Source organism: Magallana gigas, chromosome 6, assembly GCF_963853765.1.
Source record: "Magallana gigas chromosome 6, xbMagGiga1.1, whole genome shotgun sequence".
NCBI classification, from domain to species: Eukaryota; Metazoa; Mollusca; class Bivalvia; order Ostreida; family Ostreidae; genus Magallana; species Magallana gigas.
The window spans coordinates 10,995,296-11,008,179 of record NC_088858.1 but is presented as its reverse complement, the minus strand read 5'-3'; the positions used below and the strand labels follow the sequence as shown (position 1 = coordinate 11,008,179).

The following is a 12,884-nucleotide window of genomic DNA, read 5'->3' as shown; positions in this document are numbered from 1 at the left end:
GAAACTTTTTAGGTAATAAGGACATAATTAGTAGATGCATGTGCATGTTACCAGAAGATTCCAATTCTGGGTTTTTTCTTGGAAATTTGGCTCTTTTAAAGTTAGAAGTGTAGCCTGGGTATTACACATAGTAATAAAACAATTTGTCAGTGCAACTTTTCTTAAACCACTGAAAAACTTTGTAGGTATGGAGAGAAAAATTTGTAGATATGTGTATTACCAGTAAATTCTTATTTCATCATTTTTCAATGAATTTTAACTTTTTGGAACAAGATTTTGTTGTTTTTTAAAACAAAAGGATGGATTTGCATAATTGCAGAAAGTTTTGATTTGAAAATGTTTTGCCTCTTTACTAAATTATTTTGTGTATTTAGTGCGTCCCTTGCCATCATTATGTCAAGCATTCATGTCGAGTAATGTGGGAGTATGGCTTACATGAGCTTGCTCACATTTTCTTTTATGTTTATTGCAAAAAGCAAAAACCAATATAAATCTTAATAAGTAATGTAGTGCTATTTCTTTGATTATTTTTATTACATTGTCTCTATTGTGAACTATGTACAAGCTTTTAAGATCTTTCACAGTGACTTCAGTCTATAAACTTCGTAATTTCATTTTCCCATGTAGACTCAATCAGGATTTAATGAATGTAAATACATGTATTTGTTAATTTGAAGAAGACACCACTCAATTTTATGACATAATTTAAGAATATGGTTTATTGTATAAATTAATATAATTAAAATTATAAGTTCTTTGGTGATTACATTGTGGTTATGACACAATGTAGTTGGGAGATTCTAAGTCGCAATATTTAAGGACACTAATGAGCTGATATATATCCCACAGAAACCGAATAGCTAAACCCTGGTCCTATATTAAGGCAGTGTGATCATTTATCTAATGATAGTGATTTGATAATTGGAGGTGTAGTTTTATAGCTTATAAGTAACAAAGATCCAAGAAATGTCTGAATCCACAAGTTGACAACTGGAGTTGTAATAGTCTACTTCATACTGATTGTGAGGTATTGGTTCTGTGAGATTTGCAAGTTGATTTACCTTAAGACAATTACCATATGTGATTCCCAATTGTCATTGATTCTTTTGATGTTACACAAGAAGGTTCTGATCTCTTGTAATCATTTGCTCTGAGGTTTCAATAATTGGTGACATTATGCCTCTCTTTGAAACTTTCCAGTGTATGCCAGAAGGTTAGAATATTGAAATGAACCAAATGAGTAATACATTAATATCATTTCTGTGAAAATGAATCATTGGGGTATTAAATTTTCAAAAGAGATGATAATAAATTATAGAGATGATAATTAGCATTAATGTCTTGGGTTTAAATGTTTGATTCTGTTTACATTGTAGATATTGCTGGTGTTCGCCAAGGAGGATGCTCAAAGCGATGGGTTTTGGTGGGCAGCAGATAAAATGGGCTACAAATGCTTTATAGCTCACAATGCTGAAGGAGCTCTAGAGTGTTATTTGGACAAGCATCATGATGTGGTCATAATAGACCATAGAAACAACAAGAGTTTTGATCCTGAGGCACTCTGTCGGTATGTTATTTTTATAACTAGTTAATCATTCAGCATTTGGGTGTGTTGCATGAACGTTGTTGAACTGTAGCATATTATGTGTTTAAATCTTAGAATTATGGTGGCATAAGAAATGCAGGCTGATTTTATTTCCCTATAAAGCATTAATATTTTCTACATGTTTGTCTGTCTTTTCAACTCAATGCCTAGTAATAAATAACGTCTATTATTTCTTTCCTTAAACCAGTGAATATCAAATTTAAGTTGTTTGTTTGTACTTTCTTATGCACTGTAAATGCAGTGAAATATGTAGAAGCACCTGTAATTCAAATGAAATAAAATAGCAACCAGATTTTCCTGTAACAAATAAATGTATATATTGTTGCATCTTAGTGAGGAATCAGCCTGCACATGATTAATGTCAACTCGCAGAAGAAACAAAAAAAGAAACTTTGATCATGTAGTATTGTATTCTCTTGAAATGGTTCAAATTAATGTATAATACTGTGTAAATATGCTGAAACATTTCAAACTCTATCATTTGTTCAAAGCTGTAGTCTTTATACTTAAAGATGTTGATAATGAGAAACCCGGACACAGAGGTCCAATATGAGTGCCCAACTGGTACTCTGATGTGTTTACTCTGATGTGTTTGCTATACTCAACTGCCTTGGTGTGTGGACAGAGTTAACAATATTCAGGTTCATGAAACTTCTATTGTCAAAGATAAACAGCTCATTATGGTGATTATGTCTTATCATTGGATGAACTCAGTTCTCTCTTGCCTGTGGTCAGAGTGAGGGCTGTTGAACTGGTTTTATTAATGTTGGCCTTTGTGCGAGAGATGTTGCCTGTAAAGGAGTGTTACTGCTGCTCCAGGTATCCCGATATATTATCTATCAGAAGGTAAAATTTCCTATCATTTCCCTTTTTCCACCGAGTTTTACAATACATCCCCAGTTATTTGTTGGGTGGGTGTTGAATTCCAGCATAAAACAGGGTTGTGTGATTTATGCTAGTATCGGGGAACTGTTATTCATAAGTTGTCAATTTATCTTCGTTATTTTTTTTTAACGAGATTTTATCTTTTCCTATGCAAGTTGGGGAAAATCTCTGAGAGCAGTGTAGAGAAGCAAAGCAGTGTACTTTATATTCAGAGATTTGGGTGAGAGCTTAGCCATTCAGGAGATGGAAATGTGAATATATCCAGCCACTGGAAGCAGAATGTAAACTTCAGACAAGATGTATTCATGAGTTGTCAATGAGAAAATCTCACTGAAGGAATATTTATGGGCAAAACAGACATATGGATAATGTCTCTCCTAAATTTTCATAAAGAGTTTTGTTTTTATGAATAATTGTGTATTTTCATTTTTTTTTGTTGGTATAAAAAGATTTATGTCCAAATTTATTGTAAAGGAAAAAAAAAACTTTCTTGAAGAAAAAAATTGAAAAGAATTGAACACATCTATTATGCTGTAACCAGCGAGTCTTTTTATTTACTGCAGTTTGTTTGACATGCGTGATGCGTGGTATGCAAATGAACTGATTTTTTACTTTTATTGTGGCTTACATCGAATTTCAATACACAAGAGTTCATTGGAAAGTTCTATTTGTTATGTAAAATAGCTTGAACAGAAGTAAGGGAAAGAAGAGTGTGTGATTGACACTGGGCTGCCGACAAAGTATGCATTGTCTATCAAACTTTTGATTAATAGGCTGATAGCAAAGTAAGTAGAGCAAGGTAAATGTGTCTGAAGCTGTCTCCTGTAGTCAGTAAGGCTGGTGGCAAAGATCAGCAAGCACTGAACATGGCTAACTGGTCAGGTGTGAATAACTGTCTCCATCTAACAGCTTGCCTTAAAAACTGATGATACAACACTGCTGAGGCAGATCTGACAAGTGTTGTCCTAGGATGGCAATGAATTAATGGGCAGATTATTTTTCTCTTAAGTACAATCCTCTAAGCAGGGCTGTTTTCACCTCTGAACTGTTCTTTTATATTCTCTCTGACAATGGTTTGATCTATGCAATGTTCATCACTGTGTGTTTTTCTTTTTAATCTAGTTCAATGAGAGCCACCAAGTCCAGCGACCACACTGTTATTGTGGCAGTAACAAAGAGAATGTAAGTATTCCAAGTCAAATTTATTTTTTTTCATTTTAGAATGCAACAAAATTAAAGCAGGTTCTCAGCAATATTGTCTGATTGTCCGTATATAGGTTTCATGTATGCAGCCTTTACCAAAGTACATGTGTGTGTATATACATTGTGAGTCAAGGTCACAAGTTACAAGTCAAGTCAAGTCAAGGTCAAAAGATGCTCATGAACAGCTAGAACTTTTAAATAAAGATCATTTGTGAAAGGTCAAAGAGACAAACTTGAATGTAATATGTATATTGAACAACAGCTACATCTGGTCCCTGCGTGCACCTTAGGTCTTCAGGAAATGAATACCACTAAAGAAATATAGTTCATTGTTTTGTAAATGAAACGGTGGAATAAAAATCAATTTGGCTAGGTTCATCATTTGATAAACATTGTATTATCAAAAGAATGAAAAATGTCCTTATATAAATCTGTTACTGAATATCACTTATTACTTCTTGGTTGTTATATTCATTTTAAGTTGCAACATTCTAGTTTCACCATGGTTAACATTAGTTTTTACACATGAATTTTAGATTCAGTTACAATGAAAACAGTATGACAAATGATTTTGATAACATGCAGTGCTTGAATTGATTTATCGTCAAATTTTATGACAACTTTTTTTTTGCTGTAACTTTAACATAGAAATTATTGATGCAAAACAGTTTACAATGGTTCAATTTCAAAAACTATATGTTAATAGACTTTGCAATAACAAATACATAATGACTGTGACATTTATGCAAACCTTTCAAAAATTTCTTGCACAGGAATAATAAGTTGCTTTATGGTATAAATGACTAGTTTATGAATAACAAGAAAATTGGAGTTATCAAAAAGGGATTATAGGAATGGCAGTGTGTCTGGTTACATGTGATTGGTTCCTGCAATAACTTCATACAAAAGCATCACTTGTCATAAAGAGGGGAGCTTTATTAGTCAGCTGTCCCCTCACTTCCTTACATTCCAGATCTTATCAATCAGAGGTAATTCTGAAGAGCATTATTTGCACCCATATCATATGCTGATTAGAGTGACCAAATAGAGTCCCAAAAAGAGCTATATATATCCTTGTAATTTACTTTAGGTTCCAAAAATAACACAACCACTTCTGAACTGTATAAATTTAGAATGCTCTTGTCTCAAATGGTCCGCTAGGCCTTTATAAGGTGTAGGGGTCTGCAAGATACATAAGGTCAAGACCAAATGAGACATTGTATCTATTTTAAGCGCTTTGCCTCACACTAATAAGTTTTTGTACAATATACATGTATTTAGGTTAATGTAATGAGGGTGTCTGATCACTGACCCTTCTTCGGCAAGTCAGTCACATGCATGTAGTCACTGGACCTGAAAATATCACAGACATCATGTCTGGTACTTTTTGCTGATCTTTGCCCATTTGGATTAAGAGCTTTTATTTTGTTTTATTTTCAGTGCACCAGAAAAGGATGAGCCTTCTGTACTTTCGCTGTTAAAAGCAGGATTTAACAAGGTAAAATATAACATGTGTAGAGACGCATCAGTTAGGGGATGGTGCCATGAACTTTTCAGTAAGGGTGTTTGAGAAGAATTCAATTATTTGAATGACATAAGGCTTTGATGAAATATCGACACACCTGAGATTTGGTAAATTTTTGCAGAGAATTCCAGAAAACCACAATGTGAACTCTTGCATTAATGAGTTACTATGCCTGGAGTATGGTGAAGTGAGAAGCCAGTTAAAGCTCAGGGCCTGCAGTGCTGTCTTCTCGGCACTGGACAATATTTCAGAAGCCGTACAGATATGTAATGAGGACAACCAAATACAGGTGAGCTGTCCAATCCATAGCCCCCCCCCCCAAAAAAAATGTCTATTCTCCTGTTGCTGCAGTCAAGTAATCTCATACTGTTTAAGTTTTACAATGTGTTTTTTATAAGCGAACCAATACTTAAATCGTTTAATAGACAAGAAAATATGGAAATTAAGAGGAAGTGTTAATATCTATCAGCTAGATTAATGCAGATTTTTTTTTTTTAATAATGGGAGAATGACTTCATAACAATTTTGCCAGGTGTTCTTGCTGTGTGTCTATGCAAATTTGATGTTTAAGCTTTCCACATTGCGGAAGCATTTTGTACATCATAATGTTCATTTTGTTATCTTACTTTAATAAAAAACTTGAGTTATTTATAGCAGAATACGAAGATTAATATTGGAATTAAGAACGTGAATATGGATCTCTTTGCCCTATCACTTATATTGGTTGACCTTTTGCAGTATTTAAAATCAAACATCTGGTCTAATTTTATCCGATTTTGATGAGTTCATGTTCGTATTTTGATGTACTGTCTTTTACTGAATATAAATGATCAACAATTGGGGAGCTGAGTCATAATTTTCTAAATTCTTACACACTAATGATGGTATTAATTCCACCCTCTACCATATATTATACTACATTAATTAAATGATGCTCTCTTTATTTATTAAATATATCATGAAGTCCTCAATTCGTCCGTTTATTTTTGATCAGTTGTTGTATGTATTACATGTATCGAAGTGTGACCAATCTCTGCCATTAATTTTCACTTAGTATGTTAACCCTGCCTATGAGAGATTGACTGGGTACTCAGCTGATGAAGTGATAGGAAAAGATGCTACAGAAATGGCCAAAGCGGACAGAAACAAAACAGATCTACATGACACCATCAATAATCAGCTGAAGAAGGGCAAGGTCAGAGACTACTATAGATTCCTTATTTTACGCGAGTACTTAATTCTGCAATTCAACCATTTAGCATCAAAATCATATAAGCATATAAAATCATGAATGCCGAAATTTTATCATAGTTTCATTTAGTTTACTTCTGTCTGAAAATATAAAATTGAGATTTTAAAATCTGTAAGATGTGCTTCTTGCGATTTTACTCTAAAATTAATTTTTTGTGTTTAATTAGGAATCTATAGTATATGTTTTATAGGCAATACTTTTTGCATCCTTTTTTTTATGAATTTTAATGATTAGGTATAATTGTATTATAAAATGTCTTTTGGGTAGACATCTTTGAAAGTAACAATACTTTCTTTTTTTTTAAACAGTTTTGGGAGGGTACATACCATACCCGGAGAAAAAGCAGCGACGTTGGCATTTCAACTCATTGTGTGTTTAGTCCTATACTTGGACCAGGAGGGTGAGTTGATATCATTTATTGAAGGACACTCCTGGCTGTATATTTTTCATTATATTTTAGTTTCTCAAATATTAAACTTTATAACAGCAAATGATTATAAAACTCAATTTAACAAAAATAATATACAAATGGCACCAAATTTCGATAGGAAGGAGAAGATGTGGATGTATGTGAATAGAATGACAGGTGTTATACTTTTACAGGAAACTTTCCCACATTGTTTCTGTACAAAAGACAACCCCAGATACCTCATACAGCGATAGGATAAAGGAAGCCGAGTACAACCTAGCCAATGGTGAGTGCAGAATCAGTTGTCCCTGTCAAAAGTACGCCACCAAAAGTCTGTAAATGTTGTCAGTAGATCTGTATGTTGTAACATTCCATCATACGTGTTAGACAATTGTAAAGGTAGATAAGCATTGTGATAGAGACCAGGAGAACTGGTTGATGGAATATTTGATGTTACCATGACCGCACTGTACTTTGATTTTGATTGGTTTCGTTGTTGGTTACAGTCAAGTTGGGGTTACCGGTCAGTTTCCGACGGAGATCTAGTGAGTGATCAACCATAGAATGATTGCAGTTTCAACACACTTACTAATTTCTGTGCTTCATTTGACATTTTTTTGCACTGAGTGCCTATCATATTCTACAAACTTCCACCACTTGACACTTGAAACATTTTTTTTTTTTTCAAAATAAAAGTTTAATGCAAGTAGGCTATTTCCATATAAAGCTGTAGCCTTTGTTGAATTTATTTTTGAAGTTGGTCAATAATAACAAATTATATTTTTAAAAAAATAATTAATTTTCAAAAGCCTTCTTCAGTTGCCACATTTGAAATTATAAAAGTTAATTTTTGACAACAACAGTGAATGCATGCCTGCTCATTTTTATGCCAGTTTTGCAATGTAGAAGCTGTTGTCTAGGATATTGTATGACCTGATGTTTGTGACCACTGTAAACTCCTGATGCATTTGATACTGAATCCTATTATGACAGCCTGACTTACACTTGTGTATATATATAGTAAGACTAATGCTGATCATACAGATCCTCCTGTACTGTGTGTTGTACATCAGTCTTATCAACTTGACAATTAATTCTTATACCTCCTGTAGTGGCTTCTCATTCCTTCATTTACCTTGTATTAATTCCTTCAGTCTTTTGATAAGCTTGCAGTTTAATAGATCCAACTGACTATACAGTAATGACATAAACCAACTCATAAAAACAGCTATAAATCAATGCTATGTTAATGGACTGTACATTCATTGTCTTGTTCTCAAAAGTAAGGAAGGGGGAAAACTTAAAAGGTTATAGAAAATTTAGCTTTTGTAGACTACAATAAAAAACAGCATAATGATGAAATGTTTTGTCATTTAGATTAAGTTTATTTAAACATGAACAAATTTGGGGATATATAGATAACAATCTTTTGGCATACATAGTATTCTTAGTTTCCTCATCGCAGGAAATATTGTACAAGTAAATGGTTAATTATGAACCAATGAGAATATAGAATATCTTGTTTATTTAGGACTACGTGTAATATCTCTTTTCTTCTAACACCTTTACTCATGATCTCTTAGAGATTTCTATAGAACATGTATCTTCATAAACAAATGAATGTATATACATGTTTATGTACATGTGTATATGTATGATATATTAAGCTTTGCGTTGTACATTGCGATTATATCTGATTGTAGGTGGGGTGGCCCATGGATATCCTAGAAGGAGAGAGTCTCTAGCCAAGATTCATTCCATGACTGTAGAAGCCCCCATAACCAAGGTATATACTCTATCCTCCTGCTGTTTCTATCCATCCAGTTCCTAACTAGGTCAACAATTTATCTAGTTCATTCATTAAATTTATTTGTGGTTTAAATTATTCCCAGGTTATTAACATCATAAATGCAGCACAGGAAAACAGCCCCATCACAGTGGTTCAGGCGCTGGACAAAGTCCTAGAGATATTACGAACCAGTCAATTGTACTCGCCACACTTTGTACAACCAATGAAAGAGGGGGACACGATGACCTCTGACCTTGTGGGCGGGCTGGTTTCGGTGAGTTCACTCCCTACCAAGACGAATTTGCATCAATAAAATTTGATTAAATATGAGTTTACTTGCTACTGAGAAGAACTGGTAATATTCAAATCTTGTCATAAATGAGTTTATCAAAGATTGCTATGGCAACAAGGAAAAAGAAACTATTGTTTTATACACATGTACATGTATTTTTGTTTTCTTTCAGCAAAATGTAAAACGACAACTCATAACTAGTTCTCAAGAGAGCAGCAGTGTGTCCCACAGTAAACCTGGTACGAATGGGTTCTTGTTTAGTTATGTAATAATGCCAACTTACTATAATACCTCTGTCATAGAATAATGTACTATCGTGACTTTTTAACATTGAGTTTTTATTTTCAGTGTCTGGTCACCATATCCACATTCCCAACAATTTGCTATCACAGATGCAACCAGAAGTATTAGAAATACTAGAACTAGAACCCTCATGGGATTTCAACATTATCAACTTAGAAAAGGCAACAGCCAAACGGTGAGTTGGAAATAGAGAGATAATATGTTTTTCATCAGATCTCATTCAGTTTCAATATCGGGGTGGAATTTGCATACTCTTATTTTTATCCAATATAATAAGTCCTGTGTATTCTTGATTTTTAATTTTTGATGAAATGATCAGTCTGTTTGATATATATGGGAAAAAACCATCACACGCCCAAACTAATTGAACATATTGTGTAAAACGAATGTGAAATGTAGCTAACAATATACTGTTGATTCATTTTTAGTCATGGAGGTCTATGTTCGTGGGTAGCCAAAATTTTCCTGTTTCTTGGGGACGTAATTTCGTTGGTAGTGTAATCGAAATAGTCTTAAATAAATGTTAAAAAAATGCTTGTTTGCAGGTTAGTGGGGATATACCGGTAGATTCGCGGGCAAATGTTACCCATGAAAGCCACAAATATTGGTCCCCCACGAACATTGATGATTCCACAGTATTTTTTGTAAACCACTGATTTGAACAATTGATTCTGAATTTTTTCTAATTTCTACTTTCAGACCTTTGGTTCACTTAGGATTAAAAGCAATGGCTCGATTTGGTGTCTGTGACTTTTTACGTGTTGATGAAATGACAGTCATGAACTGGTTAAACTTAATAGAGGCCAACTATCATTCCACAAATTCTTACCACAACTCTACACACGCTGCAGATGTGCTTCATGCCACAGCATTTTTTCTTACAAGAGAACGAAATCAGGTGCAGAATTTTAACTTAATATAATTTCTCAATTGATAATTTTTATTGAACAATAACCTGATCAGCTTGTTCTCAACTACCTAGAAAAATTTTCGTTGTTGAATTTTTTTTTATACCTTTGAATAGATATGAGTGTTTAAACCAAAAAAAAAAAAGAGAAAAAAGGTAAAAGATTCACAGGTGTTGATAGATTGGTGTTTTAGTGTTAAAAGTGCTCTTCAGGAATGAGCATCAAAGTCATGTAACACATGCTAATGAATTCGGTGAACTTAAAGGTGACTTCATAAACTCTCCACCAATTGTTATTAAGATTGATCATGACTGATGAATGGAGCCCTACTCTCTAAGAAGTGCACCCTTTCTGATCTTGCACTAGATATGTGTGTTTCTCTAGTTATCTGAAAAGAAAAAAAAAGGGAGAAGGGTTGAAAAGGCTTCTTTTGTATTGGTCAGTATTGATGTGGGTTTTTTTCCTTCCCACATTGTAAGTTCATTCTGGGAGATATTGACTTTTTCTGATTGTGTTAGTGTCAACTCTGCTTATTGCCGCTGGACATCTGCAAATGAAGTAGTCATGGAATTATTTCCAGATCTAGAAAAACGCATGAAAGAGAGTCATTAAAAAGAGGTGTAGAGTGTCCATTAATGGATAACATCATGTAATACCAAATTTTCTAGGCTTATTAATCTATCCAATTTATTTGAAGTTCAAGGTTTTAAATGTAAATTGATAAATTAAAGAATTATTTGAAATTCAAAACTGCAAAAGTACAGCATTATGTAACTAATACACTTTATGTGTATCTATATTATCATGACATTTTCAGATAAATGTTTTATAAATGTTTGAATATATTACATGTACATGTATGTTTGCAGACATCATATAGGAGTTAGAAGTGATAAAATACTGTGTTTCACTTGAGGAAAACAAAAGGACAGTCATGTAATTTTAGGGTTTATATAGCTACTTTCTTGACTATGGGGATTCCAAATATTTTGTATTTCCACATACAAGGCCTATAAATTAAACTTGTTTTTTTTTTAATTGAAATGAAAACACCCCCCCCCCCCCCCCAACTTGAGAAAATTTACACAGCCAGCAACTTTATGTATATGTTTTTGTAAATACAGATAATTGATACCTTTTATAAACATTAAATAATATGAAACATTTCCATGAAGTGTATTCTCTCATTAGTCATGTAACAGTACATTTATATGTTCATGTAAATCCCTATTTATTGCCAACTGGTTGGTAAAGTTTGAAAAAGCTGATGCACCAGAAAATTAGCAAATGATTAATCCTTTTTGTAAAAGTTGATTTGGGTTTTTTTTGTAGGCTGTACTAGACCAAATGGACCAGGTTGCTTGTTTGATAGCTGCCATTATTCATGATGTAGACCACCCTGGCTACACTAATGCCTTCCTAATCAATGAGAAGAATCCCCTGGCACTCATGTACAATGACCAGTAAGTCCTGTCTATACGACAGCACTGTAAGAGTGACTTATGTTTGTGTCAGATGTTATTCTAGCCTGAAAGTGACAGTCCACTTTGGTTGGAAGACTGATGTAGAAATCAACATGACAGGTGTATGTGTCAATAGCCGTAATTGTGGTCTGGCTACTTGTATATCGTCTACAAATTAAGATTTAGGGAAAGGGGTGTCACTAGAATCTCCTTGGCTGTCTCTAATTAATTAAAGGAACTGAAAATGACCAAAAAACTGTCCCACATTTTTCATTAGATTTCCATTTACCAGTCTGCTTTTATTTGAACCTGGAACTTTAACCATGTAAAAGGAAACATATTTTGTTTAGCAACTCTCAGCTGGTCTATCTAAATCGCTGAGTACCCTGTTTCTTGCCCGACCAAAATCTTTTAAGTCCATATTTTGACAGTTAGTAAGCTTTGTTTACATTTAAGCTGTAATATATTGATGACCTTTCATGTCAGGGGGGGGAAATAGATCATAAGATGATAGCATTGGCTGTACAAACCCTGTCCATTAATGTCTATACATGTATATCTTGTGCTTCACGTTCCTAAAACTCCATGGACATTTGGTCATTAAGTACATTCACCCTTTGATGTTTTTTGGGGGGGGGGGGGGTTAAATTCACAAGGTTTAAAATTCAATCACTTCAAATGTTGTTAAACAAAATTCATTTAAACAAAATTATTTTGAAGAATAATTAATTTTTAATGGTGGTCTAAAGTTATTAATGTGATACATACACAATATATATCAATTGCCTTAATATATATACATAATGGTTGAAGTACCACTGTATAGCGGTACATATTTAATAGAATTGTCATATATGTTTATAATATTATCCCCATCAATGTTTTAATTTCATAAGCCCTTAAATAACATTCTTAAACCATTTACCGGCCATGTTATAATAAGGTGTAGCCAGTAGTGGTGACATTAAAATGTGGCCTTTAATACCATTCCATTAAGTCTCGATCCTTGCACATCCTAGTCATACACCCACTTTGTGCTCAGTTAAATGCCCGGTAGAGGTGAAGACAAATCAACAAATCTGTTATAAATACATGGGATATCATTGACATCTCAAAACTTTAATAACAGGCCCCAGTGTCGTTAACTAATACATATAGTATTCTCAACTACCCTCATGGTGTCAAATCTGAGATTTTATCATAAATTCATTCACTTGTATTTTATGGATTTGAGTCGACAACTGAGTTG

The 12,884-nt window shown here is 33.6% G+C and overlaps 1 protein-coding gene across 15 annotated transcripts in view; it reads left to right on the top strand.

The window, feature by feature from the left end:
• LOC105347718 (high affinity cAMP-specific and IBMX-insensitive 3',5'-cyclic phosphodiesterase 8B) overlaps positions 1-12,884 on the top strand; it is a 61,942-nt gene that overhangs the window by 44,659 nt on the left and 4,399 nt on the right. For 12 of the 15 annotated variants that reach the window (XM_034468238.2, XM_034468244.2, XM_034468236.2 and 9 more), the window contains 14 exons: positions 1,377-1,567; positions 3,614-3,673; positions 5,135-5,192; positions 5,341-5,508; positions 6,274-6,414; positions 6,780-6,871; positions 7,075-7,166; positions 7,387-7,425; positions 8,584-8,666; positions 8,773-8,943; positions 9,134-9,200; positions 9,310-9,439; positions 9,964-10,162; positions 11,505-11,635. In XM_034468238.2, the coding sequence (XP_034324129.2) occupies positions 1,377-1,567; positions 3,614-3,673; positions 5,135-5,192; positions 5,341-5,508; positions 6,274-6,414; positions 6,780-6,871; positions 7,075-7,166; positions 7,387-7,425; positions 8,584-8,666; positions 8,773-8,943; positions 9,134-9,200; positions 9,310-9,439; positions 9,964-10,162; positions 11,505-11,635 (1,622 nt within the window). Of the gene's footprint in view, positions 1-1,376; positions 1,568-2,327; positions 2,453-3,613; positions 3,674-5,134; positions 5,193-5,340; positions 5,509-6,273; positions 6,415-6,779; positions 6,872-7,074; positions 7,167-7,386; positions 7,426-8,583; positions 8,667-8,772; positions 8,944-9,133; positions 9,201-9,309; positions 9,440-9,963; positions 10,163-11,504; positions 11,636-12,884 lie in introns of those variants that run through there. The other 3 variants (XM_066088649.1, XM_066088650.1, XM_034468237.2) reach the window with 3 other exon arrangements.